Here is a 24,780-nt window from a genome sequence, read left to right on the forward strand (position 1 = left end):
TAGCCAGCAGGAGGCTGAGCGAGGGCGATCCCAGGCAATGTGGCTCAACAGCTGCCCTCAGAGGTTAGGATAGCAGGGCTGTATGCAAGGAGTCTGTCCTCAAGCCTAGGGCCCTGAGAGACACCAGATGCCTCAGGCTAGCAGAAAACATACCAGAGGGAGAGCAGGAAAACGTTTTTTTCTCCAAGGCTGTCCATACTGACATTGCAGATGCCCTAGGACCTAACAGGCATTTCTTGAGGCCCACTTAGGTGGGAGGCTGGCCTGCTGATGCCACCTCACACAGATTCCTGGTACCCATGCAAGCCAGAGAACTGGCAAGAGAGGGCTGGTTTTGGGAAGCGTGGGGTTAGAAAGCCTGGCTTTATTTGTGCCTTGATCCAACATCAGAGGGATTTGTCACTGGTCCCTACTCCCCAACTTGCCACCTCACGCTGTGTTTGCCCAGTGAATAAACGGTACACCTCAGACTAAATGTGTAACTTGGACCTGGGAACCCCCTGAGTTGATACTATTGACCAGGGTCACAAGGTAAACACAGGCCAGCTTCCCCAGGAGGCTGCACAGTACTGTTTCTGAAAAGGATGCCTTAGTGAGTTAATCTTTTTTGTTTTTCATAATTATGCCCAGATTCCAAAGGGCCCTATCTGCACTTCACTCTCTAGGTATTTCATATTTGTGCTATATCATATTATATTATATCATGGCTCCCTTATGTCCAAAAAGGGCTGCATTTGTCCTCACACTCCGCCTCCAGCTGCTCACTCCGTTTAGGAACCTTCCCAGCTTCCATTTCCTCCTAGCGCCATTGGCTTTTGATCTCAGAGCAGAAGGGGTGTGCTTTTATTAGATTCAATTTGCAGGAAGGCCCCAGGTTCCCCGTGAATCGAGCCATAATAGTCAATGAATAATCACAGGGCTCGGGCAGGCATCAGTAACTAGGAAACCACCCAAGAAGAGCAAGGGGGAAGAAACAATCAGAAACGGTGAATGTGTATCCGTTATGTTCCTAAGCATATAATTGCCCAAGGCAGCCACCAAATGGGCCAGGTGAGGGGATGCTTGGGCCAACACAGGTCTCCTTCTACAGAGGTCTGCTATTGATGCTGCTAGCTGCTGTTACCTTAGGATCAAGGTTGGGGTTGCTTTCCCAAATGCCTTCCTTCCTTTCCATGTATGTGACAGGTTTTTTGTTTTGTTTTTTCCCCCCGAAGACATTCCTTACATGCCCACCAAGGAAAGCTTACAAAGCTTGTCACCCTATTATTTGGAACACATAGTGGTTTAGGGTACCTGAGCTTCAAGAGACCACTATGTGTGTGCCAAGCGGGCACATGGTTAAGGCATGAGAACAGGCAGGTAGGAGGACACCCTCCTTCAACTGGAACTGAATTCCAGCAAGTCAGTACCTTCTGCCCTGTAGAGTACCCCCTCCTTGACCTGGGTTCTCTGGTCCAAACCTGAATACGCGCTGAGAAGCCACGAGAAAAAATATCGATTCCGTCTGAACACAGCTGTCCTAACTTAGTGGATTGGGCCTTGACTCCTGAAGAGGGTGATACACCAGAGAGAAATATCAAGTACAACAGTAATTCGATTGGCCAATAATTCTTCAGATGGGGGTGTTGCCATGGAAACCAGGAGCCCTGAGTACCAGGGAAACGGGGGGGGGGGGGCTTCTGCTCACTTCCCAACAAGGCTGTCCTTGGAACGTACCAATCATCAGCCCCATGGCCTTGCCTAAACTGGACGCCTGCAATTCCATATGCATCTCTGGTATCCACCTAAACTTTTCTACTCGATACCAAACACACACCCGAGCCTACAGAGCAAACGCACAGGTTTCCAACGGTGAAAAGTGTCCCTTTCCTGCAAGAAAGAGAAACTGCCCTATGGCCGGTGCTTTTGCCCATGAGTTTGGGACACCCACTCTTTACTTGGCATGTCATTGACCTGATAAAGTGTAACACCAATCCCTTGATAACTAATAAGGCCAGGTGTTCCGCCAAGTTAGCGCAAAGGTTGGGCTCAGCTCTAGGGGGCGCCATCCCTACCGAGGCGGTAGGAGGGGCCTGCGCAGAGCCAAGAGGCTACGCCACGTTCCACTCTTCCACTCGCGACTCGGCCACCCGCCTACTTTGCGCCTCCCTAACCTCACGTAAGAGTCCTTTCGTGACGGAAGGGCCAGGAATCAGAATCCGCACATAGTTCCAAGCACAGGGCCGGCCACACAGCAGAAGCCTAACCACCTAACTAACCCGAGTGCCACCAGCGCCACTAGCTCGGATCTGTGGACAGCCGTGCGCCGGGGACGCAGGAGGGCACGGCCCTGCCTTTCCCGCTGGACCTCCAGGGCACACGGCCCGAGCCGGGGCCCCCGGGAGCAGAGGCCAGCAGGCAGGCGACAGCGGGCTGAAGGGGTGCAGGGAGGGCCCCGGGAGGAGCGTGGGGCCGCCGCTGCCGGAGCGCGGGTCTCCTCCCACGCCGGCCTCTAGCTCGCTCCTCCTCCTCGCTCTCTCCGTCACCCCTGCTGTCTCCTCCCCCGGTCCCCTCCGGCCCTCCCCCAGCTCCAGAAGAGCGCGCGGCCAGGGGACCGGGCTGGTTACTTCCTCCACCGCGGCGCTGAGCACGGAGTGGACACCGCCGAGTCCCACCAATCCCCGCCATCGCCCCCCGGCCCCGCGCTCCCGGATCGGCCCTGCGCCTTCGCCTCGCCGGGCCTCGCGCGCCCGGATCACCTCGATCTCCTCTCCCAGCCGCCGGCCGGCCGGCCCTGCCCGCTGCGGCGCGGTAAGAGCGGCCCCGTGTGCGCCGGTCCGCGGGAGGGACTCCGCCCGGGGTGGGGTGCGCTGCGACGGCCCCTGCTCCAGCCGGTCGGTCGATCGCGCGTCGCAGAGCCGCTCCGGCTGGTTCTCGGGCACCCAGTGGCCTCGGCGAGGGACCAGGGTACCGGGCAGGGCGTGTGCAGCCCGCTTTTGTTTTGGGGAAACCAGTGCCCGCCTGGTGCGGTTCCTGCCCGGGGCGCGAGACGGCGTTTCTCAAGGGGATCTGGGGGACCCGAAGAGGGTGCTCTCGGTGGCCCCAGGTTAGGAGGGACTTGAGTGAGGGAAGCGCTAGGCCTGGGAGGATATGGGGGTGCCCGGCGCCTGAAACACCTGGGAAACTGCGGCTCCCAGGAACGCGTCACCTGCTTGGCAAGGTCTGCGTCCCCCACCCCCTACCCCCGGCCCTGTGAAGCCAGCCCAGGACACCGTCCAAGTAGAGGTGCGCATGGCCGAGCTGCCTTTATTTTGGTTTTTTTTTTTTTTTTTCTCCTTAAAGTATAAAAAAGGTGTTGTGTGTGCATTTGACCTGTATTTATTTATTTATTATTTAATCTCGTGAGATTTATGCTAACCTGCACTCAATTTCAGCGGACCTTAAAATAGTGGTTGACTCGCTACTCATTTAGAAGTGAAGCGGTGAGCAGTTCTGGCTGAAGACAGGAGCCACTTAATTCACCAGTTAAGAGATAGACAGATAGACTCGCTCCCTGCCTTGGAAGCTCCAGTACCTTATCTGCCTGCCCACACCGCCGCCGATCGGGAGATATATCTCAGTGTTAAGCTTTTATTAAAATTCTGAGTAATCTCTCAGTACAGTAAATGTGAACACCGTGCGCCCCACAGGGAAATAGTCTAACTCTCAGATCTGGAATTAGTCATTCATCTCTCTAAACTGATCGCTTTCTAAGCGAAAAGCAAACCAACCTTCCAAAGGTTTTGTTCTTCCAAAACTTACCTGAATACAAACCCGTGCCCTCTTATAAATAAATGGCTGCCTGTTCCAATTAAGGACGCAGTTTGCCAGTGAGATTTTTGTTTTAAAACTTAACTTCTCAGCCGTTATGTTTCCACCATTTCACTCCTCCTGCTCATTTTATTTTATTTTATTTATTTATTTATTTTTTGAGTACAAGTAGCAGTTAGTCCCCAGAGTACCAAAGGGTCTAAACTTATTGATTTATCCAGAGTCTCGACTTGTCCCAGGAGTTAGCAAGCACATTCAGTAGGATAAATGAACCTAAATTTGATTAGCCGTGTGTCTGCCTGAAGCCATTTAGTCGAGCACTTTTTAATTCTACAGGGTTTTTTACAAAACTCATTAAAAGCCGGGCAACAAAGGAACCCTGTTCTGCAGCTGGTAATTACAGCTCTTTATGTGGGAGTGGGAACCTCCCTTTTCTCCTCCTGTTTGTACACAAAAGGCAGGCCATTCATCCATCTCAGTAGCTAAAAATCAGAATTAAGTCCGCAAGTGCCTACACGTTGGTCCAACAGAACGCCCTGTCCGGCAGACCCTGAAAGGACCCTGTGGACATTTCTGGCTCTCTGATTGGTCTCCTGCTTAAAGCTTGTGTTTAGTCAACAGGTTACAGGGCTGCCTCCATCCAAGCAGGCAATGTGAAGTTCTTAGTAGTGGAGCATTTCACAGGGCAATGACAAGAAGGCCTGCTTTCATCATATCTGTGTGCTCTCTGCCCGGGCCCTGCTCACCTGAGGTGTGATCTCCATAGACACCCCAGTAGGAGTGTGGCCCCAGGACAGTGACTCAGGGTCATGGGCCACACTCAGCTGCCTCCATGGTAACATTTGGAACCTGGACATAGGAGGAGGACTGAGGAGGTGGGACTCTGCGCTTCATTGGTGGACACAGGGAGTTAGGCATTCTGTCATGGTGGCATTTGTTTGTCGAATCCTTAGTGGGTGAAGCTGAGATACTATACCAAGGGAGACTGGACAGACCCTGCCCTGACTTCTTCCAGAACTGATTGGCGTTCCTTCAGTGCTCCTCAACCTTTGTGAGCTACTTAAACCCAAATCTGCATATCTGAGCTCCCAACAGCCTCCCCGAGGGCCCCTTTTCTGCCCTTACTGCCTTTTTATCAAGGTGTGCGTGTGTGCACGCTTGCACGCCTGTCGGTGTGTGCACGCTTGCACGCCTGTCGGTGTATGCACGCGTATGTGTTGAGCACGAAACCGTTAGGACCTCTGCATTGGCCGTAATGTTGATTATGAAGAGACCACGGGAAAGAACAATGCAGGCAAACACAGTTCTCTGAGAACAGTGTGCTGTCTGCTGCCTCTAGTGAGTTCTATCAACTGCACACTAATTTTAGTGAGTGTTTGTTTAACAGGCGGGTGCGCACGGAGGAGAGCAGGTGTGGGCCGCTGTGGGTAACACCAAGGAGCTGCTGGAAGCTCCCAGTGTTCTGCACCTTGGAACCTGGAGGGCGGGGAGCTGCAGGCAGGTGCCCATCTTAGGGTAGAAATGAGGCTCAATGATTCCTTTTTTTTTTTAAACCGTTGAAGGCCTCCTTACTTCGTTTCTCATGTCACTTGTTCAACGGCTGAGTACACATCATGGCCCACTGCAAGCCACGTTTAACTATAGTCAGTAAACCTAATGTATTCGCAACATTACGTAAGCACGGCGTAAATATTCAAAGTGCCTAGACGCTTTCCTTTTCCCTTCTAGTTCCTGAGATATCCTCACTCACAGCCTGCCTCCCTGCGCAGGTGCCTGGTCAGTGCCAGTATACCACAGCTGGTGGTCAGCACAGCTCTGGCATAAGCCCCTATTATTAAAGCAAGGCCTGGCTTCTTGAAGGGATTCACAACTGTGCTACATACAAAGTAGAGAAGGTCTGAGCTCACATACTCAGAGGCTGAGGGGCTGTGGGACTCAGGGTCACGGGTTTCTATGTATCTCGGAGAAGAATGGTGTGTGTGTGGGGGGGGTGCTCCCGTGGGAGCTTCCAAGGCAGGTGACCCCTCTGTGGCTTCCAGTCATTGCTCGGGTTGTATTGATGCCCTGTGCAGACGGGAGATGGTGGCACGTGGCCCTGCTGGGTACCACCTGGGCTCTCACCTCAGCTGCCCATAGAAGGAAGAGCTGCTGAGGCTCATGGCACAGCCTCCCCGCTCGCCTAACCCAGGGTGTTGGGGGGGAGGGGCAGCCCGTGCAGTGAGTCTCACATCTAAACGGAGCTACTTTGTCTGGAGCCCTTATATAACAAGTTCCACATCCAGGCACGCGGGAGCCACCTGTACTGCTGAAGATCGATGTCGCCGCTGCCAGGATTACCTTTAAAACGTGCTTCGGTGGTAACCTCTCTAACTAACTCTGTCTCTTTTGCTCCCCCCCACCAAGATGAATGATTTTGCAATCAAGAACATGGACCAAGTGGCCCCCGTCGCTAACAGTTTTCGAGGGACACTCAAGGTGTGTGCTTCTTAATCAAAAAATTCTTCTCGACACTTTCAGAAACTCCGTTAGTAAGGGGGGGGGCAACCCGTGTTGGACTGGGTCTCAGAGAAACTGGTTCTGGCCTCCAGGTTTTTAACTATCTTAGCTGTGGGATTTCTGCGGGGGGGGGGGGGGGAATTGTTTAATCTCCCTGGGCCTCAGTCTTCTGTGCTGTGAAATGGGTACCACCATACTACTTGGCAGTCATCTGTTTGTGCCTGCATGCATGTACGTGTAGAGGTCAGAGGACAGTTTGTGGGAGTCCGTTCACCCCTTCCTTCTACCGTGGAGGTCCTGGGGACCAAACTCAGGTCCTCAGGCTTGGCACTGGGTGTCTTTACTCACCGATCCACCTCAGCAGTCCCAGAAGGCTGTGTATAAACTGAAAGCAAAGAGTTGAGACTAGGTACCTTTGTGCTAATTCCATGGGGGGGGGGGGCTGCCCCCGGGGGGGGGGGCTGTAGGGAGCCTGCTCTCTCTGGTGCAGCAGCAACAGGCCTGTTTATACAAACCCCAAACAGACTAAAGGTGAAAGAGCTGGCTCCCCTGTGAGGCACTCTTGTGGCATGAGCTGGCAGTTTTGTTTGTGAGTGCGTGCGTGCGCGGGTGCGTGCGTGCGAGTTCGTGCATGTGAGTAAAGAAGCCAGCACTGAGTGTCTGTCTCTATTGCTCTCCACTTTATTTTTTTGAGACAGCGTCTGTCACTGAACCTGCTGCTCACCGGCTAGGCAAGACGGGCGGGTGAGGCTCCGGGAGCCTCCTGTCTCTGCTCTCCTGATGCTAGGATTACAGAACCACAGGACAGTCTCTAGAGCTGGTCCTTGCCTTTCCCTTATTTGAGGCAGGGTCTCTTGTCCTCTGCTGTGTACACAAATCTCCTGGGGCCTCTCCTGTCTGCCCCTCTTCCCAGCACACAGGGATGACAGACAGGGCCCCTTGTCCAGCCTCACGTGGGTTCTGGGCATCCAACTCATGTCCTCAAGCTTCCCCAGCAAATGCTTTCCCTACTGAGCCACCACCTCCCCAGCTCCCTAAGCTGCCCTCACGGTTATGTGTCTGGTGCAAACTCCAGAGGCAGAACCTGGCACCAATTTTTCTGTTACAGTGAAGGCGTCGAGTCCAGTGTGTTTCCTTGTTCGATTTAGCTGTGTGTCTTGAGCATGGCAGAGACGATGCTCAGATGTGATGGGGATGAACCCACAAACACCCCTAAAGGGGAAAACCCTTCTGTAAATGGAGAGAACTTGCTGATGTCTGGATTCGGAGAAGGCATTCGCCACCAGAGCCTATGTTGAAATCCGTACCGCGGCTTTGCATTATTCTGTGACTTCCTGGTTTTATAAAAAGAACTTCCAGAAAGACACTTCCTAGAGGTCTAGGCAATACTTGCGGGAAGTTTTTTGTTTTGTTTTGTTTTTTGTTTTTTGTTTGACATCTATTTACTATTTCTCCAAAATCATTTCCACATAAAGTCCCTGGTTCATCTAGTCCTTCATATGCCTCGGTGAGCCTTCCCTCCTGGGCCGTTGGCAGTCCTGGGGGGATTGAGGATTGAGGGCTGGGATTGGCAGCCTGCCCCTTGCTGGACACGTCATTCACTCTTCTGCATTTCAGAAATGAAGGCACAGCACTGAGCTGATTTTATTTGTAAATGTGTTACACATTTATTTGCCCATGATGTAATACATGGGTCATTGTGTTACAAACCATGTGGGATTTCCAGATGATGTTGGGAAACAGAACTTTTCTTCACGTTCTTAAAAGGAGCTGGGCAGGGGTGGATCAGCCTCGTAGGGAGCTTATCCATGCCCCTCCCATGCAGGCTGCTGGTTTTTTATAAACGTTGCTTTTGTGGGGTCACACAGCCGTCAATGTTTTCTGGGGCTTTCTTTGCCTGTGTACCCAATTTTTCCTGAAAGATACCTTTGAAAGTCTCCCTGTAGTTGGTTTGAAGTTTCTTTTCCACACTCTTTTATTATTATTATTATTATGATGATGATGATCATCATCATCATGGAAAGTATTAAGGTTTTATTTTTTTCACAGATTATTATTATCTGGACCACTGGAGTATGAAGAAGGGCTTCCCTCGCTTCACTTAAAGTGGTAGATCCTTCAAAGCAACTGCCCAACAATAAGAACAGCCTTCCCTTTTTATTTGATTGTTTTACACCAAAACACCCTGTCCGGTATTTCTTTTCCTATGCACCCGGTCCAATGAGATGGGTGCCGGTCTTCTCTGAAGCCCCTCTCGGTGTGGTCCTAAGATCCGACTGCTTTTAGATGTATTTACTTTACTGATTTAAGTTGATTACGCTGCTGAAATAATCTCCCAAACCATCTGACCCTGTGAGATTAATTAAAGAATCCAGAGTGCAGTCCTAGGGAGTGTGTTGCCAGTACTGAGAGGCCATTGGCTCGTGTTGCTTTAGAATGGCTGATGTCATCAGGGCCTGTGGCGAGGATCGTGGACCAATAAGAAAGCAAATCATCGAGTGAGTTCACGCCTCGCCTCTTTCTTTCCTGTGTCTTGCAGCGCCAGCCGGCCTTTGACACCTTTGATGGTTCTCTGTTTGCTGTGTTCCCCTCTCTCAGTGAAGAGCAGACACTCCAAGAAGTGCCCACGGGCTTGGATTCTGTCTCCCATGGTAATTTGCCCCCCATCCCAGCAGAGGTGGTGCATAGCTTCCCTCAGTAGTTGGGTTAATAAAGGCATGACCAGTTCATAAAGACAGATCATTCCCCAGCCAAGAATGCCGATGGCTTCAGTACTGGGTGTAGACCATCTTGACGGAACACTTCTCCCGGGGTAGGGGGGAAGCCAGTTTTCCTTTTGTATGAGTAAACTGGTCATTCTGGTGTCTTCACTTGCGATGGTACCCGCGAACCAAAGAGCCCCGAGAGCCCCTCTTTGGGTTTTTTTCAAACACTTCCTCATCTCCCCGATGTCTTCTTCAAGTAGAAGGTAGTGGGCACCGAGCTGTGTGCCAGCTTCTAATGCTCAGTTCACATTTCTAGTTAAAACACCCCAGTGGGCCAGCGCGTGTGCACACACACACACACACACACACTCATGCACACACTCACATACACTCACACTCACACACCCATACACACTCACACACACTTGTACACATACTCACACTCACACACACACACTTTTCCCTTTGAGTTTTGGTACCACAAGTTACTCTTGCTCGTCCTAACCGGTCTGTATTTTGGTGGTAATTCTCACTACCATTCTTCAGTCTAATCAAAGGACTAGCATGCCACATACGTCTCTACAATCACTTCATAGAGTTATTGGCTGGACACATTCCAGGTGGATTTGTCACACGAAGTGGGTGCTGGACGACACAGCCCAGGAAGATCAAAGCGCCCAGGCTTTCATAAGCACGGCATTGTCCGGTGATCTTTTATTGTTCCTGAAATTTCGGACAGCACCAGAGAAGACTGTTTCTCAAGGAAGCTGGGGGTGTGCGCCTGTTTCACAGTGCAGAGTAGTCTGAGCCTGGCACGCCCGGGTTCGTCTGCTCAGCTTGACGGATGAAGCTCCCACGTCAAACATTCACGGTCACTGAAGGCAGCCAGGGACTATCCAACCTCTGGGCATAGGAGTGTCTCACACACACACACACACACACACACACACACACACACACACACCAGGGACTTTGCCAGGCTGACTTAGAACTCACTGTGTAGCCCAGGTTAACCTCAGTATTCTCCTGTCTCTGTCTCCCAACTACTGGGATTACAGCTGTATACCACCAAGCTCATTTTTATTCTGGATTTTTTTTTCCCCATAAATGGAATTTTAAGAAGCATAACTGGTTTGGGTTCTTAATGCCATTGCTTACTTTTTAAAAACAAAATCAAAAATGGCATGTCAAATTATATCTCTGTGGTTATTGTAATAGAGTATATTTAAAAAAAAAAAAATGTCTTTCCTTGTTTGCTTTTGGAGTCCTTTGTTTGTTTGTTTGTTTGTAATGCTGGGTATGGAACCCAGGGTCTCCTGCATGCTACACGAGTGTGCAAGCGTTTAGTTGCACCCCAGCCCCACAGCTGTATTCTGATAAGGAATCCTATTGAGATTTGTGATCGTGGTTCCCTGAAGATTGCGGCTTCTCCTAAACTTCTGTTGACATTGTCGCCCTGGCCCTGACATCCCTGTGGTCTCTCCCCAGACTCAGCCAGCTGTGAACTTCCCTTGCTCACACCCTGCAGCAAGGCGGTGATGAGCCAAGCCTTAAAAGCCACCTTCAGTGGCTTCCACAAGGAGCAACGGCGTCTTGGCATTCCCAAAAGTAAGTGCTGGCTGGGCTTGGAGGCTGCAGAGGGACTGGTTTGGCTGGGTCTGTCTTTAAGATGCTCTTGGTTGTTTTGCAAGAAGTTGCAAGAATGTAGGAAGAATGCAGCTGCCCTGTGCCTGTGGCCTGCTTCACACCTAACCCTGCACTCATTAAACACCAGGTGCCATTGGTGTCTTAGAACATGCCTAGGTCACAGCACGGTGGCGTCTCTCTCCTTTCGTGGGGTTGGGGCTGTCCAGGCTTGGTGAATTGCAGAAGGCCACTCCCTGCCTTCCGGATGTTCACAAGTGTTTTCCTTTCTCGCCCTCGATGCACAGACCCCTGGCTTTGGAGCGAGCAGCAGGTGTACCAGTGGCTTCTCTGGGCCACCAACGAGTTCAGCCTGGTGAACGTGAACCTGCAGCGGTTTGGCATGAACGGCCAGATGCTGTGTAACCTGGGCAAGGAGCGTTTCCTGGAGCTGGCACCTGACTTTGTGGGTGACATCCTCTGGGAACATCTGGAGCAGATGATCAAAGGTAGGGCTGCGGGATTTGGAGAGGTGGGGACCCAGACAGCAGGAAGGCGTGCCCTTCTACCTCGGGCTGCCCAGTAGCACAGAGTCCCTTGCTTCAGAAAACCCCCAAGCAAGTCAAACAGAGAGGTGATGATGATGGGTCTTCATTCCATGGAGGGAAGTGTGCGCGATGTTCAGGCCAGGTGTAGCCACGAGGCAATAGCCTGAGTCACCAAATTGCTGGTTTTGCCAGCTCAGAGCACCTTGGATATGTAGGCCAGCCAGGGTGCCATGTGGGTGAGCTCACTGGAAGAGCCAAGAGAGACAGGGAAATGTTAGGCAGCATAAACAGATGATCGTTGCAGATTTCATAGGAAAATTACTCCGGTCCGCTGAGGATTTTGGAGTACAGGCTGTAACCGATCTACTTGTATACACACCGAAATGTTAAGTGCAAACGCTGACCTCAGATGTCACTCTTGTGTCAGAACTCAAACATCAGTGAGGCTTGCTTAAACGGTATGTGGGTTTACATGAGGGGTAGTTCTAATAAGACTAACTTAAGTTTAAAAACTGAATAAAACGGTTAGCATCATGGTTAAACACATCTGCTTTGAACAAATAAATTCAGAATCTCATTTAGGATTCCATTGCCAGGCTGGTTTAGTTGTGGCTGCCTAGAGCCAAGGGAAACCGACTCCTGACTTCGAGGACTCCCTGATTCCTTGGGAGCCTGGCCTCACCCAGTGCATTTCTGGGCAGTGTGTGCATTTGTGTCGCTTGGCTTCAAAGGATAGAGTTTGCGATTGTGAGTTCCTAGCACGGCAGTTTACACAGAACACACTTTCCCTGTGGACTTCACGGCGTCCCGGACTAACCTGCGGAGGATGTTAAGCCTCATGGCGTTAGGGTCTAAGTCCATCTCCTTCGCCACTGTTTTCCCAGCCCCAGAACAGATGGCTTTTCATAAACATAGGCGTGAAGTGAATACGCTTTTCTAGACAGTGACGCCATCGATTTTGGAAAACTTATCCCAAATTATTAGGGGGAAAATGTATCCTAATTAAAAGTACAGACATAAGGGGGTTGGAATCAGATGGAAGATGAAGGGCAAGGTGAACCATTCCAACATCCGCAACACAGGGGCTCGAAGTACGGCTCTTCTTGTGCAGTTTTTAAAGGGGGCTTGATGTCTTCTTCTGTGTGTGTGTTTTTCAGAGAACCAAGAAAAGACAGAAGACCAATATGAGGAAAACTCACACCTCAACTCGGTCCCTCACTGGATCAGCAACAATACACTAGGTCAGTCAGGTGACCTTTTCTCAAAATCTCTGGCATTAGTCTCTCAAGCCCCTCAGGTGGCCTGTGGTGGCTACACATGGGTATTGGCCTGCTGAGCCCCTGAAACGTAGCAGATACACATGGAATGCATGAGGATCTAAGAGTCTGACTCATCTCTGCTCACTCAGAGGTCGTAAAATGAAACCGATAATATAAACTGTTCCCTGATGAGTTAGGGCATTGTTTATATACCCAGGTGACCACTGATAAGCTGGCAAGTTAAATGGAAAATTAACTTCACCTGCCCCTTGTGTTTTTAATGTGGCCACTGGGGAAACTTAAACTTGCTTAAGTGGCTCATCTAATCTCTGGGAGTCAACACTGTTAAACCATAAAGAGGGAAAAGAAGTCAGGAGACATTAACGTAGTATGACAGAAGATGTGGCCACAAGGGCATGGAAGACAGTCACAGTGCTCTGAATTTGGCACCTAGGACACCTGTCTCAAAACAGGGTGCCAGGGGGCAGGGGGGGGGGGGAGTGGCTCACAAGGCCAGCTGTGGGTCTAGCTGTGGCGATGTTCGCTTTAACAGCCCTCCCATCTGACCCACCCTGTATCCAGGCTTCGGAATGGAACAGGCTCCGTATGGAATGCAGGCACCAAGCTACCCCAAAGACAGCCTGCTGGACAGCATGTGCCCGCCGTCTGCGACACCTGCGGCTCTCGGCACTGAGCAGGAGTTCCAGATGTTACCCAAGTCTCGGCTCAATACCGTCAACGTCAATTACTGTTCCGTCGCCCAGGACTTCCCTGGCGGCAACTTGAATTTGCTCACCAATGGCTCTGGTAAGAGGACATTCTAGAATAAGGTTGTTTAGTTTATCCCAGAAGCCATCTGGTCTGAGAGACGCTTGGTAAGGACATCCTGTCTTCTGCCATTGGAAAAGGAGGTTAAAGGAAGGGGTCACCTTCCGTGTGGCTTTGCAAAAAGCGCAACCCGTTTGAAACCCCGGTCTGGGTTCTGTAGGTATCGAGTGAGCAATACCGAATAGCATTACAGCTTTAAGCTAACTTTCCTCACAGAGCAGTACACTCTGTTGGACACGTACGGGGGAGTGTGCCAGATTAAGAGTGTAACAGACAGGGTCCACACATCTCAGGTTGTACGTCTGGTTGAATTAACACGGCTGCGTACATCCGTGTGGAGATAGAAGTTTCTAGCTGTCTGTAAGGTTCCTTCCTGTCCTTTCCTAGCCCTCTGCACAGGAGCAAAGCATTTGACCTTTCCTCGTCACAGATTGGTTTCTGCTGGGTTGGGGCTTCACACAGACCGGCTCCTACTGTTTCCTTTGGAGTTTGTCTGTTACCAGCCCTTGTGTTGTGGCATTTACTCTTTCTGGTGGCTACATAATATTCTACGTTTTATCCACGCTTCTGTTGGAGGAAGGTGTCATGTGTACGTGACCTTGTCCTGAGAAATCAGCACCTGAGTTTTAGAGCACTCACGGGAGGTCTGAAGGATGCCTTGCCTGCAGTGTTCATATCTGTACCGGGCGTAGTTGGAGGTGGTTGCAGGAACTGGGGCCAAGATGCACTTGATGACCCAGGGGCACTGGCCCTTCTCACTTCTTGGAGGGGTCTCTGCATGAGTTGGTTGTTTTTCTCACCAGGGAAACCCAAGGACCACGACTCCCCAGAGAATGGCGCGGACAGCTTCGAGAGCTCTGACTCGCTCCTGAGGTCCTGGAACAGCCAGTCGTCCTTACTGGATGTGCAGCGGGTGCCTTCCTTTGAGAGCTTCGAGGAGGACTGTAGCCAGCCGCTGTGCCTCAGCAAGCCAACCATGTCCTTCAAGGACTACATCCAAGAAAGGAGTGACCCAGTGGAACAAGGCAAACCAGTTATTCCTGCGGCGGTACTGGCTGGCTTCACCGGTGAGTGTGCACTCAGGGCTCCGGCGGGCTCCTGTGTGTGACTGCAATGTCACCCGTGCTGCTTCCAAGTTTGGCTGTGACACTCACAACTCTAAGGTTAGCTGTCCCCAAGACCAGGCTTGCAGAGGTTTTCACGTTAGGATCTCAGGGGGTTAGGATAAGATCCCAGGCCACGCCCTCTCCCTGGGACAAGAGGTGGAAGGGTAGGAGACGGGGACAGATGGACAGACTGGTACTGGTTCTGACTCATACTCTGGATCTCTAGGAATGTAAACTGGCCTGGGGAAGGGCGGGAGCTCGCTCGTAGGAGACCAGCGCTATTTGCCTCTCTTGGCCCCTTCCAAAACCATCTAAGAGGAGGGCAGAGAATGAGTCTGTTTTTAGGACCAGACTGGAGCAAAAAATACCAAGAATGTTCATTTTCACCGCTCCAGATGCCTTTAAATAAACCTTCTTCTCATGCTGGCCGTAAGAAGCCACTGTGGATTTTTTTTTTTTTTTTTTTTTTTTTAAGCTTAAACAATAAGATTAAAATGAGGATGTGTGGATTTTCTTTTTCACTAACAAAACAAATGGCTACACAAATGTATAAAGACTCATAGAGTGTTTTGAACCTAAGGCCATTTTGATACCTAGGAATCCAAGGGCTGCTAAGGAAACCCCACACACAGCATTAGGAATGTCTACCTGGGTGGTAACAGTAGTACTGTTTGTAGGGTAGCCCAGCCTGTGGCCCGCGGTGTTACCGTGGGTAGTGTGGACACTCACTGAGGAATCCGCGCAGGGGTGACAAGCCACTGAAGAGTAGGCTCAGTCTGGTGTCATCTGAGGTCTTCCCTTCCCTAATCTGTGATAGGGACCCAAGACAAGTCGGCTCTCCTTAAGACTGCCTGCTCGCTGGGAGGCTCAGACCCCTGCTGACCTTGCAGAATCTGCTATAACCTGCCTCCCCCACCCCTGTTTATCCCCAGGAAGTGGACCGATCCAGCTGTGGCAGTTTCTTCTGGAGCTGCTCTCTGACAAGTCCTGTCAGTCTTTTATCAGCTGGACAGGGGATGGATGGGAGTTCAAGCTTGCTGACCCTGACGAGGTATGGCCATTTGTGCCCTCAACCCCAGTTCATCACACTGGGTTCTAAAGCCAACCCCAGTCACAGGGAAAGTCAACCGAGACCTTCCCCCGGCAGGAGTCCCCTGCTCAGGCTTGTTCACGAATGGGCCTGGTATCCTTTAGGCAGCGCCCTGCCTCCATGGACATTGTAGGAGGTTGTCTGAGTACCCTCAGCAAGTTCTAGAGGGGCCTCACCTTTGTCCCCCCAAATTGGACATGGCACATGGCAGCCAGGGAGCCTTCAAGGCTGGCCCTGGGCCCCTCTGCTAGAGATGGCTTTGGTAAGGCATGATGCCAGCAGTATACATAACGTACTCTGCCACCGTCTCTGTGTCTGGGGGAATAAGTATGTCTCGTGCTTGGGCCAGGGTAGTCTCTTAAGCTATCACACGGCAGAGTGGCTGCCTAGCTTGCTCACGGCCGTGGCGTCTATCCCAAACACCACATAAATCAGGTGTGCTGGCACACGCCTATCTGTAATCAGCAGGGAAGCAGAGGCTGGAGAATGAATGGCCAACCTGGGATAATGAGACTCTGGCTTTTTAAAAGGGGTCGAGGTGGAGGGTGGCTGACAGCAGATGTCCCTGCCTGGGGCACTCCTGGTTCCAAATGGTTGGCCCCAGGAGCTGGGGGAGCCGGGGAGATGTGAACATCCCTGGCCCTTGTACAGAGAAGCATCTCCATACATTTAAAGTGACCCAGACAGGTCCCCATGACTTAGGTTCTTCAGAGTGAGCATCGGGGCCAAGGGGAGGCAGTCATGGCTCCAAAGTGAACACGGGTGACTCTGACCTCTCCGTGTCTTCCCAAAGGTGGCCCGCCGGTGGGGCAAGAGGAAGAACAAGCCGAAGATGAACTATGAAAAGCTGAGCCGGGGTTTACGATACTACTACGACAAAAACATCATCCACAAGACGTCAGGCAAGCGCTACGTGTACCGTTTCGTGTGTGACCTGCAGAACTTGCTAGGGTTCACTCCTGAGGAACTGCACGCCATCCTGGGCGTCCAGCCTGACACAGAAGACTGAGGTCCTCAGGATGACCCTGAGCTGGCCCCGGGCCCGGGGACTGAGTGGGAAGCCTGTCCTGACCCATTGCTCCAAAGACCACGGGAGGGCAGGGTGTAACCCTCTGGGAGCTGCCAAACAGCAGCGGTCTCTTTCCAACCCATGCCTCTTCCACAAGGCCAACTCCCCAGTGGTGGAAGGTGGCATGGCCTCCCTGTCCCGTCGTGAGACCCGGAAGGGAAGTGGCTCCGGGAAGCCACCCCAGCACGCACCGAGCAGGCTGTGCACTGATCACAGTCGTTGTGGCTATTTGAGATGATGCTCCAGGGAGAGAGGCTCTGGTGGATGCACAAAACCCTGAAGAACATTGTTTTTCCTTTGGCCTTTCGCCTCCAGGAGTAGCAAACGCGAAAGCCGCCTCCTCTTCACGGAGAGCCTGGGATAGGCAGGTGGAGAGCGGTGGTTGCCCGCTCCGTTTCGGAAGTCAGTCTGTACATATTATTGTATCTTATAACGTCAAAGTCCGCCAACCGTTCTATTTAACAGAAATTGTATATTGTATTTAAAAGTAATTATAACTGTGTTTGAATCAAGAACGCAGATACCTGGTAGATTTTCTTTTCTTTTTTTTTTTTTTTTTTTTTTTTTTTTGGTTTTTTGGTTTTGTTTTCAATAGCACCTAGGAACGTCGTTTTACACAGGTGTAATCTCTTGGGGGCTGGCTGACTGAGAGAAATCGTAATATACTGTTTCATTTGATTTTTTCTAACAGGAATGGGGTCTGAGGGAAGACCCCCCCCCCCGGTTTTTATTTTTACTTTTGTTTTGTTGTTGTTGTTGTTGTTGTTTTAGTTCTGACTTGCTCATTATCTGGCCAGGACTTTGTATATTGAGCTTTTTTTATATATATAAGAGATTTAACGTTATTATTTGAGGGTGCCCCCAGGCCTCCCCACTCCCTCCAGGACTGTAAAGTGAAAGCTATAAAGCAGTATTTTTCTCGACAAATGGCACATGCTTTCCACATCTCTGCATGCCTTAAGTCGGTTTCTACACAAATGTATTTTATTATTATTATTATTATTTTTTTTTTTGGCGTAACTGTGTTTTCCAGGCAACTCCCCCTCCCCCTAGCCAGTCGCTTCCTTCCTTCCCCCCAAGGTATTCTGTGAGACTACAATAAGAAGACTATTTTTGGAAATCTATGCCTCCTTTTCAGAGATCAGAAGGGATTTATGTAGCAGCTATTTTTACTGCAAAAGTAACTCACTGGAAAAAAATTGTAATTTGTACGAAAGCTTTATTTTTATCTTCGTTTGTGTGAAGGGAAACGTGTTGGGCAGGGCTGAGGGCGGTCGGGAGGGATCGTCCATCAGCCTTGACCTTAAACAAAAACGGGGCGCTTCCCATCTCCACGACCCTCCGTGTTTCTTATATCTGGGTTGCATGCGCTTCTTCCTGCTCTGTGCCCTCAGAGAGCTTGCTCCTCTCATATTTCTTGGCCACAAATGCCCAGAAGCACAGACAGGGTGAGCAAGATGGGAAACGGTGTGGAGCCGTCTGTGGATGTCCTTGTCTGCTGAAGAGCTCACCCCACTGTGAGACCCCCATGCTTTGACCCAGTGATTCGGTTTCAGAAGTGGACCACAAGCCTTGCCATTCACCAGCAGGGTGGCCTCAGGGGGCCAGCAGGTGACACCGAGACCTTGAAATGGACCCAAGACCAGCTGGGACCTGGTATGCCAGTCCTAGGAGTCTAGCCGGCAGACTGAATGCTTTGCAGCTGAGCCGAAGCTGCTTTTCAAATGGGACCAGTGTGTCACTGGGACGTCTGTCTGTAACGTAAACAGACTTGGGCCCGGAACAGGTGCCTGCCCAAAGCTTAGCCATCACTTCAATTTGTATGCAGGTGAGCCACAGGAAATTGCCAAGTTTAGCCTGAGTTTCGTCAGCCAAGATGGCAGCTTTTCATGGTTGAACCCAACAGTTATGGAAGTCTTTGGCGTCGTGGTCTTAAGTATAAAGGTTTTGTGATTTGGCCTTTTCCTCCTCAAATAATAAAGTGTTTGGTTTATGCCAATGCCTCCTTGTAATGTTGGCTCCTTGGAATATTTCTCCTTCCCGGTCCCTACCCAGAGGAGGTAGATGAGAATATGAACCCACCCATGCCCTACCCTCATCTACACGACCTGAAAGTTCAGTCTGTAGCTCCTGGATGGAATCCATTGAGTCCTTCCTCAAGGAATTAGAAGAAGAAAAAAGTCTGTTTCTTTTGAAATTTTACATAGGAAAGGATTAGAATAGAAAGATTAGCCTTGTCTTCATCAGAATTTTGGAAGGAGAAAAATCTCAGGAAGCTTGTGTGAAATGTTAGAATCTGAAGCACCTTGGTCATTTGAGGCCACAGCTCTATCCCCCTCACTGGAATTCTGATAGTGGTAAGACAGCAATATGGATCTGTGGTCATTGGATGTGTGTGTTCTGGCTCCCAGGGTATTTCTACACTCTGGAATCCACAAGCATGTGCTAAGAAGCACGCCGTACCCAGGTCTCACAAGTTCCCCAACTGCTGGGGGTAAAATCTGTGTCTCATACCCTCCAGGGAGCTGGTGCCAAACAAGCAAACCACAATCCTATCCATCCCTGATGATATCATCTTACAAATTAATTTTTAAAAACTAGACTCCCTTAATATAGGTGACAATGGTGTGACTGGGACAATAGATGAGGCCACTGGCAGTGGGTCCAAGATCTAACTCTAATGCACAAACCGACTCAGTGGAGCCCATTCTGTATGGAGAGACACCTTGCCCAGCCTAGACACAGGGGTGTGTTATGAGCAGGTTTTCCCACCATCCTGGTCACAGCCACACCAGCCCCAAATAACACACAGAGATGCTGTATTAGATATAAAACTGTTGGCCTGTTACTAGTGTTTCTTATTGGCCAGCTCTGTCTTAAATATTAACCCATTTCTATTAATTTAAGTATTTCCACATGGTCTTATCTTACTAGAGAGAGGGTACCGAGTTCTACTGCCTTGGTCCTACATGTTGAATCTCCTCCAGAATCCTTGTCTCCTGGTCCCACCTACCTTGCTTTCCTATTGGCCAACAGGGCTTTGTTCATTAACCAATAGAAAAACATATTTACAGAATGGCATCTCACATCATCTCTTTTCTGTCTAAAATAAAAGGAAAGGTTTTAACCTTAACATAGCAAAATATATAACAAAACAGTTATCAAATAAGAACCACAGTTAACACTATTTAGTCCATTAACATTTTAGTAAGATTTAAAGAAAATATTTTTATCGTATATCCTATCTTTGTGAGTCTAAGGTCCTATATGTAACTTATCTTTAATCCTAACTAAGGAAAACTATAGCCATAACTATCTGTCTTCAACTCCATCAAAGACCACAGAAGGATAATATATAAATTCTAGAATTGACAGACAACTGGCCTGGTCAGTCATCCGAAGTTCTTTTTATTTATTTATTTATTTTCTTTTAACACACCATTGTGTTCATACACACCATTGAATTGTTAGCAGCACTTCTTAAAAGCTGTGTGGTTTTTTGCTGCTATGTTGAGTCGGGAAACCTCCCTTAAAGGAGCTGCTCAAATCTCTGTCTCTAGCAAAACAAAACCCAACAGAGAAAAATGCTTCTACCAAGAAGCCTTGCTTGTCTTTTAGTTCTAAAACCCTGTTTTAAGCTTTTGTTAAGTTTTAAGTGAAAGTTCTAGGCCCCACGTAGGGCGCCATTTTGTTACGAGCAGGTTTTCCTGCCATCCTGGTCCCACAGGCGTGCCAGCTCCAAATAACACATCTATTTACAAAAGAGCCTTGGTAATGCTTCAATGAGATGATGAGACAGACTTAGTAAAATTCCTAGAGGAGTCCTTACCCTCTCCAAGGAGCAGATGGGGGGGGGGGGATCGGGAGGAGAGAAGGGATGGGGAACTGGAATTGGAATGTAAAAAATAATTGAATAAGAAACTTAAGTCAGGGCTAGAGATGCGGGACGGCTTAGCAGTTAAAGCACTTGTTGCTCTTGCAGAGGACTCAGGTTTGGCTCTTGGCGCCCACCTGGAAGCTTTCAAACACCTATAACTCCATTTCCAGGGGGCCTAACACTCCCTTCTGACTCTATGACAACGTAAGCCTGTGGCGTACACACATGCAGACTAATAGAGATGTGTTTATTTGTTTTGTTTTTTTGAGACAGGGTTTCTCTGTGTAGCCCTAGTTGTCCTGGAACTCACTCTTGTAGACCAGGCTGTCGTCAAACTCACAGAGATCCGCCTGCCTCTGCCTCCCCAGTGCTGGGATTAAAGGCTGCCAGGCTCAAATACAGATTTTTTTTTTTTAATGTTTAGAATTCTCATTTCAAAATCATATATTACCTATCAGTGTAACAGCACTTAATATTTGTTTTAGTAGACACTGCCGAAGGGTGGCTGGACTTAATATCACTGCCCAACTTTACAGAAAAGCTCCAGGAAGCTTCTCAGGCTCACAGTGGCATGTACAAATTCTTAAACTCTGAACGTTAACCTTTTATCATCATCTTTACCTAAATCGTTAACTTTGAAGTGTCAAACTTGACTCATTTAACTTTGAGAAACAAACAGCCGAATATCCATGGTAAGATATAGTTTGCCAATTGTTCTTTCGGGTAAAAAAAAAAAAAAAAAAAAAAATCTTATTTGAATGAAGGCATTCGTTTAGCTGGCAACTCTAACATGGTTGCATTTCCTTGGGGGGAGTTGCCATACTTTTCTCAGAATGCAGCAGATCTCTACCCCAGAGAAGTTAAAAAGAGGTCTGTTCTGTGAGAAAACGAATCTGTGTGTGTGTGTGTGTGTGTGTGTGTGTGTGTGTGTCAGAGTGGGGGGTCCTTTATTCTTCACAATGTGGTAAAGAGAGCGATGGCAGTCAGTCTTCTTTGACCTCTGAAGAGGCGACGGGAGTCTTGATAATCTTTGTGTCTGCACTAAGGCCAACGTCAACACAGTAAAACAGAGTAAACAGATTAGTATTATTATTATGAGAGCTTTTTTACGTTAAGGATGGCCATGAAAGCATCTCAGAAACCCCAGGAGCCTGAAGACCACACTTTGAGAGCCATTCTGAGAAGTAGACTCTTGCATAGGGCAAAGCGTGAAATGAGCCCCGGACCCCTATAACCCACCTCATCTATCCATACTGGACAAGGACGAGTTTTTTACGTAAACAAGTACTTGAAAATGCTCCTTCCTTATTCCTCCATGATGCTCCACTCCGATTCTAAACCTTCTAAGAGAGACTGCATTTTACCACACATTTTTGATAGTTCTGAATCATACCGAATTGTAGTTATCTGTTTAATGAAAGTGTCAGTTTTCTGTCACCAAAACAAAATACTTTTTGTAATTATTTATGGAGATGAAAGGTTCTGCGGGGCCGCAGTCTGGAGGTGTCAGTCCATGGTCAGCTGGCTTGCACTGTGGTGAGCAAATGCTTCGTGGAGCCAGCTTTGGGCAGAGCAGAGCTGACTGCCTTGTGACCGGAGTGCAGCAGAAAAAGATGGGGTGTGCCCCGTGTGATCTGAGGACCCCCGAAGACTTCTCTCCAGGGCCTGATGGGGATCAAGCCTTGATATAGATGGACCTTTAAGGACATTCAAAGATGGAACTATAGCAACATGATATGATTCGAAGAAGTGTCTCCTGGCCTCTCGTGAGATGGCCCTGCATGTTAAAGCACCTCCCAAACCCAGTGACCTGAGTTCAATCCCCAGAACCCACAACGAGAGAGAACCAATACCTAAAGGTTGACCTCTGACCTACACACAAGTGATGTGGCACACACACACACACACACACACACAATAAATTAAAGTTTTACATTTTTAAAAGCTTTTGCATTGTTTTCCCTGTGATACCAGGAATTGAAAAAACAGGATCCTGCTTTTTCCAGGCAAGCGCCCTACACTGAGCTGCGTCCCCTGCACTTGAGTCATTTAGGATAACATTTTTAGGCTCATTCTGTCCACTTTGAAATTCTATTCTTTTCTTTAAAGGTACAATAAAAATGATGTGTGTGGGTTTTTTTTTTTTTTTTTAACCATGTGACTATAAGATATCTACTCCAAGTCCACTAATGAATCAGCAACCCTTCAATGCAAGGTAATTAGTCATTTGTGAAGATTGTTATCAATTCATGTGTTTTATACTTGTGTCTGATTTCAATCTAATATACTTTTTAATAAAATTTATCCCCCCCCCAAAAAAGAGAAGGGAACTTATATATGTAGAAAGTCATTTTTTCTTTAACATTCTTATTACATTATATGAGAGAATGGAGAGAGAGAGGGAGAGAGAGAGAGAGAGAGAGAACATGCAACAGAACTCATGTGGAAGTCTGTAAACAATATATAAGAGTTAGTTCTCTCCTTCTACCATGTGGATCCTAAGGATCAAACTCACACCATCAGGCTTGGCCACAATTACCTTTATCCACTGCTCCATCTCACCAGCCCCTCATGTTTTTCTTAACACACTCAAAACTGAGACCCGGCTGAGGTGAGGAGTGTAGCCTCTCTGTAGTTGTTAACTGAACCAGAGCTCAAAGTCAGGGATCTGCATCTTCGTGGGATATTCTTCTGGTCACCGAAATTGACAACACATGTTCTGGCCTGAGGGTTCCCTCTAAATCCGCATTGCTATTTTATGACAGTAGTGAGGACTGGGGTGTTCAGAGGGCTCTGCAATATCATAACTGCCGGTTGCGTCCTGTAGTGATACACTAAGGAGACCCTCAGCAGATGCCAGAGTCTTGATGCTGAACTTCTCCAGAACAGTGAGAAATAAATCTCCTTTCTTTAAGAATTGCCCACCCTAGATTCTGGATAAATGAAGTTAGAAAGTTTTGTTCATTTGGGGTGTGTGTGTGTGTGTGTGTGTGTGTGTGTGTGTGTGTGTGAATGTCTCACTGGATAGCCCAGGTTGTCCTCTAACTTTGAGTAATTCTCCTGCCTCAGCCTCCCAAATGTTGGGATCACAGGCAGGAGGTGCCACACTTGGCTCTAAAACATAGAGATGGGCTGAAATCATCAATGCTTCCTGAATAGTAAAAGAACTGCAAACAGTATCACCATTCCAGATTCCCATGCCTGGGTCTTCAATTGATCGATGGGATTAAACTGAAGACTCAGACGTGATCCCACTCACCTACAGACACACACTGCAGAATCTTCAGCAGATAACACCTGTAGAACACAAACAGATCCACAGCTATCACCCTGCACACAACTCAACTCTAGACAGATCAAGGATCTCAACAGAAACAGGAACTGAAACTTTGAAACTGATAAAAGAGAAAGTAGGGGATAGACTTGAACTCATTGGCACGGGAAAATACTTTCTGAACAGAATGATAGCACAGTCATCAAAACTGATAAATGGAATCTGGTGAAGCTGAAAAGCTTCTGTGTGGAAAAGGACACCATCAGAAAAGGAGGCAGCCTACAGATGGGAAAACACCTTTGCCAGTTAATTATATGGGATGGCGCAAGGTTAGTATGTAGATTATACAAAGAAAACTATCTCATTAAATATAGAGTACAGATCTAAACAGAGTTCTCAAAAGTTGAAACACAAATGGCTGAAAAACACTTAGGAAATGCTCGACATCCTTAGCCATGGGGGGAATGTAAATTAAACACGACCCTGTGTTTTACCCCAGCCAGAGTGTCCACAGTCAATAAAACAAAATGACAGCAAGGATGCCAGGAAACACTTACTCATTGCTGGTGGGAGTGAAAACTGGTACAACCACTAGAAAAATCAGTGTTGGATGTTCTCAAAAGGCTGAGAATCAATCTACCACAATATCCAGCTATATTACTCTTGGTCAAATACCCAAAGAGCTCTGTGTCTTACTTACTACAGAGACACTTGTTCATCTAAGATCATTGCTGCTCTGTTCATAATAGCCAGAACTGGGAAATGCCTAGACTTCCATCAACTGATGGATGAATGGATGATGAAAATCAAGAATATTTACACAATGGAATACTTTACACCTGTTAATAAAAATTAAATTATGAAATTTGCAGGCAAATAGATAGAGCGAGGGGAGACAAAATCACCCTGGGTGAGGAAATCCAGGACAAGTTGAGCATGTTTTCTCTTACATGTGGCTGCTATCTTTTAAGCTTTAGATATATGTGCTCAATCCAAATACCATAGAGGACAGGTAGCTAATAAGAGACCAAGGAGGAGAGAGTCTTCCAAGGAAGGGGAAATAGTGTGTTATAAAGACATAGAGGGGAAACAAGAGTATGAAGATGAAGTAGAGAA

General features: G+C 48.6%; 1 protein-coding gene across 1 annotated transcript; it reads left to right on the forward strand.

Moving 5' to 3' along the window:
• Window positions 1-2,572: 2,572 nt before the first annotated feature.
• Ets2 (ETS proto-oncogene 2, transcription factor) lies at window positions 2,573-18,512 on the forward strand. The gene is made up of 10 exons (XM_051191948.1): window positions 2,573-2,790; window positions 6,193-6,264; window positions 8,825-8,936; window positions 10,479-10,598; window positions 10,922-11,122; window positions 12,319-12,402; window positions 13,003-13,227; window positions 14,052-14,315; window positions 15,287-15,405; window positions 16,238-18,512. Exons 2-10 carry the CDS (start codon window positions 6,193-6,195, stop codon window positions 16,451-16,453), a joined length of 1,413 nt encoding a protein of 470 aa, XP_051047905.1. The 5' UTR covers window positions 2,573-2,790; the 3' UTR covers window positions 16,454-18,512.
• Window positions 18,513-24,780: the final 6,268 nt, after the last annotated feature.

The sequence above is a fragment of the Phodopus roborovskii genome, unplaced genomic scaffold (genome assembly GCF_943737965.1).
Source record: "Phodopus roborovskii unplaced genomic scaffold, PHOROB, whole genome shotgun sequence".
Taxonomy (NCBI): Eukaryota; Metazoa; Chordata; class Mammalia; order Rodentia; family Cricetidae; genus Phodopus; species Phodopus roborovskii.

Coding starts and splice junctions, on each gene's coding strand:
- Ets2 (XM_051191948.1), top strand. CDS start 6,193: ATGAATGATTTTGCAATCAAGAACATGGACCAAGTGGCCCCCGTCGCT. Junction 12,403..13,002: donor GATCAGCAACAATACACTAG/GTCAGTCAGGTG, acceptor CCCTGTATCCAG/GCTTCGGAATGGAACAGGCT. Junction 13,228..14,051: donor TTTGCTCACCAATGGCTCTG/GTAAGAGGACAT, acceptor TTTTCTCACCAG/GGAAACCCAAGGACCACGAC.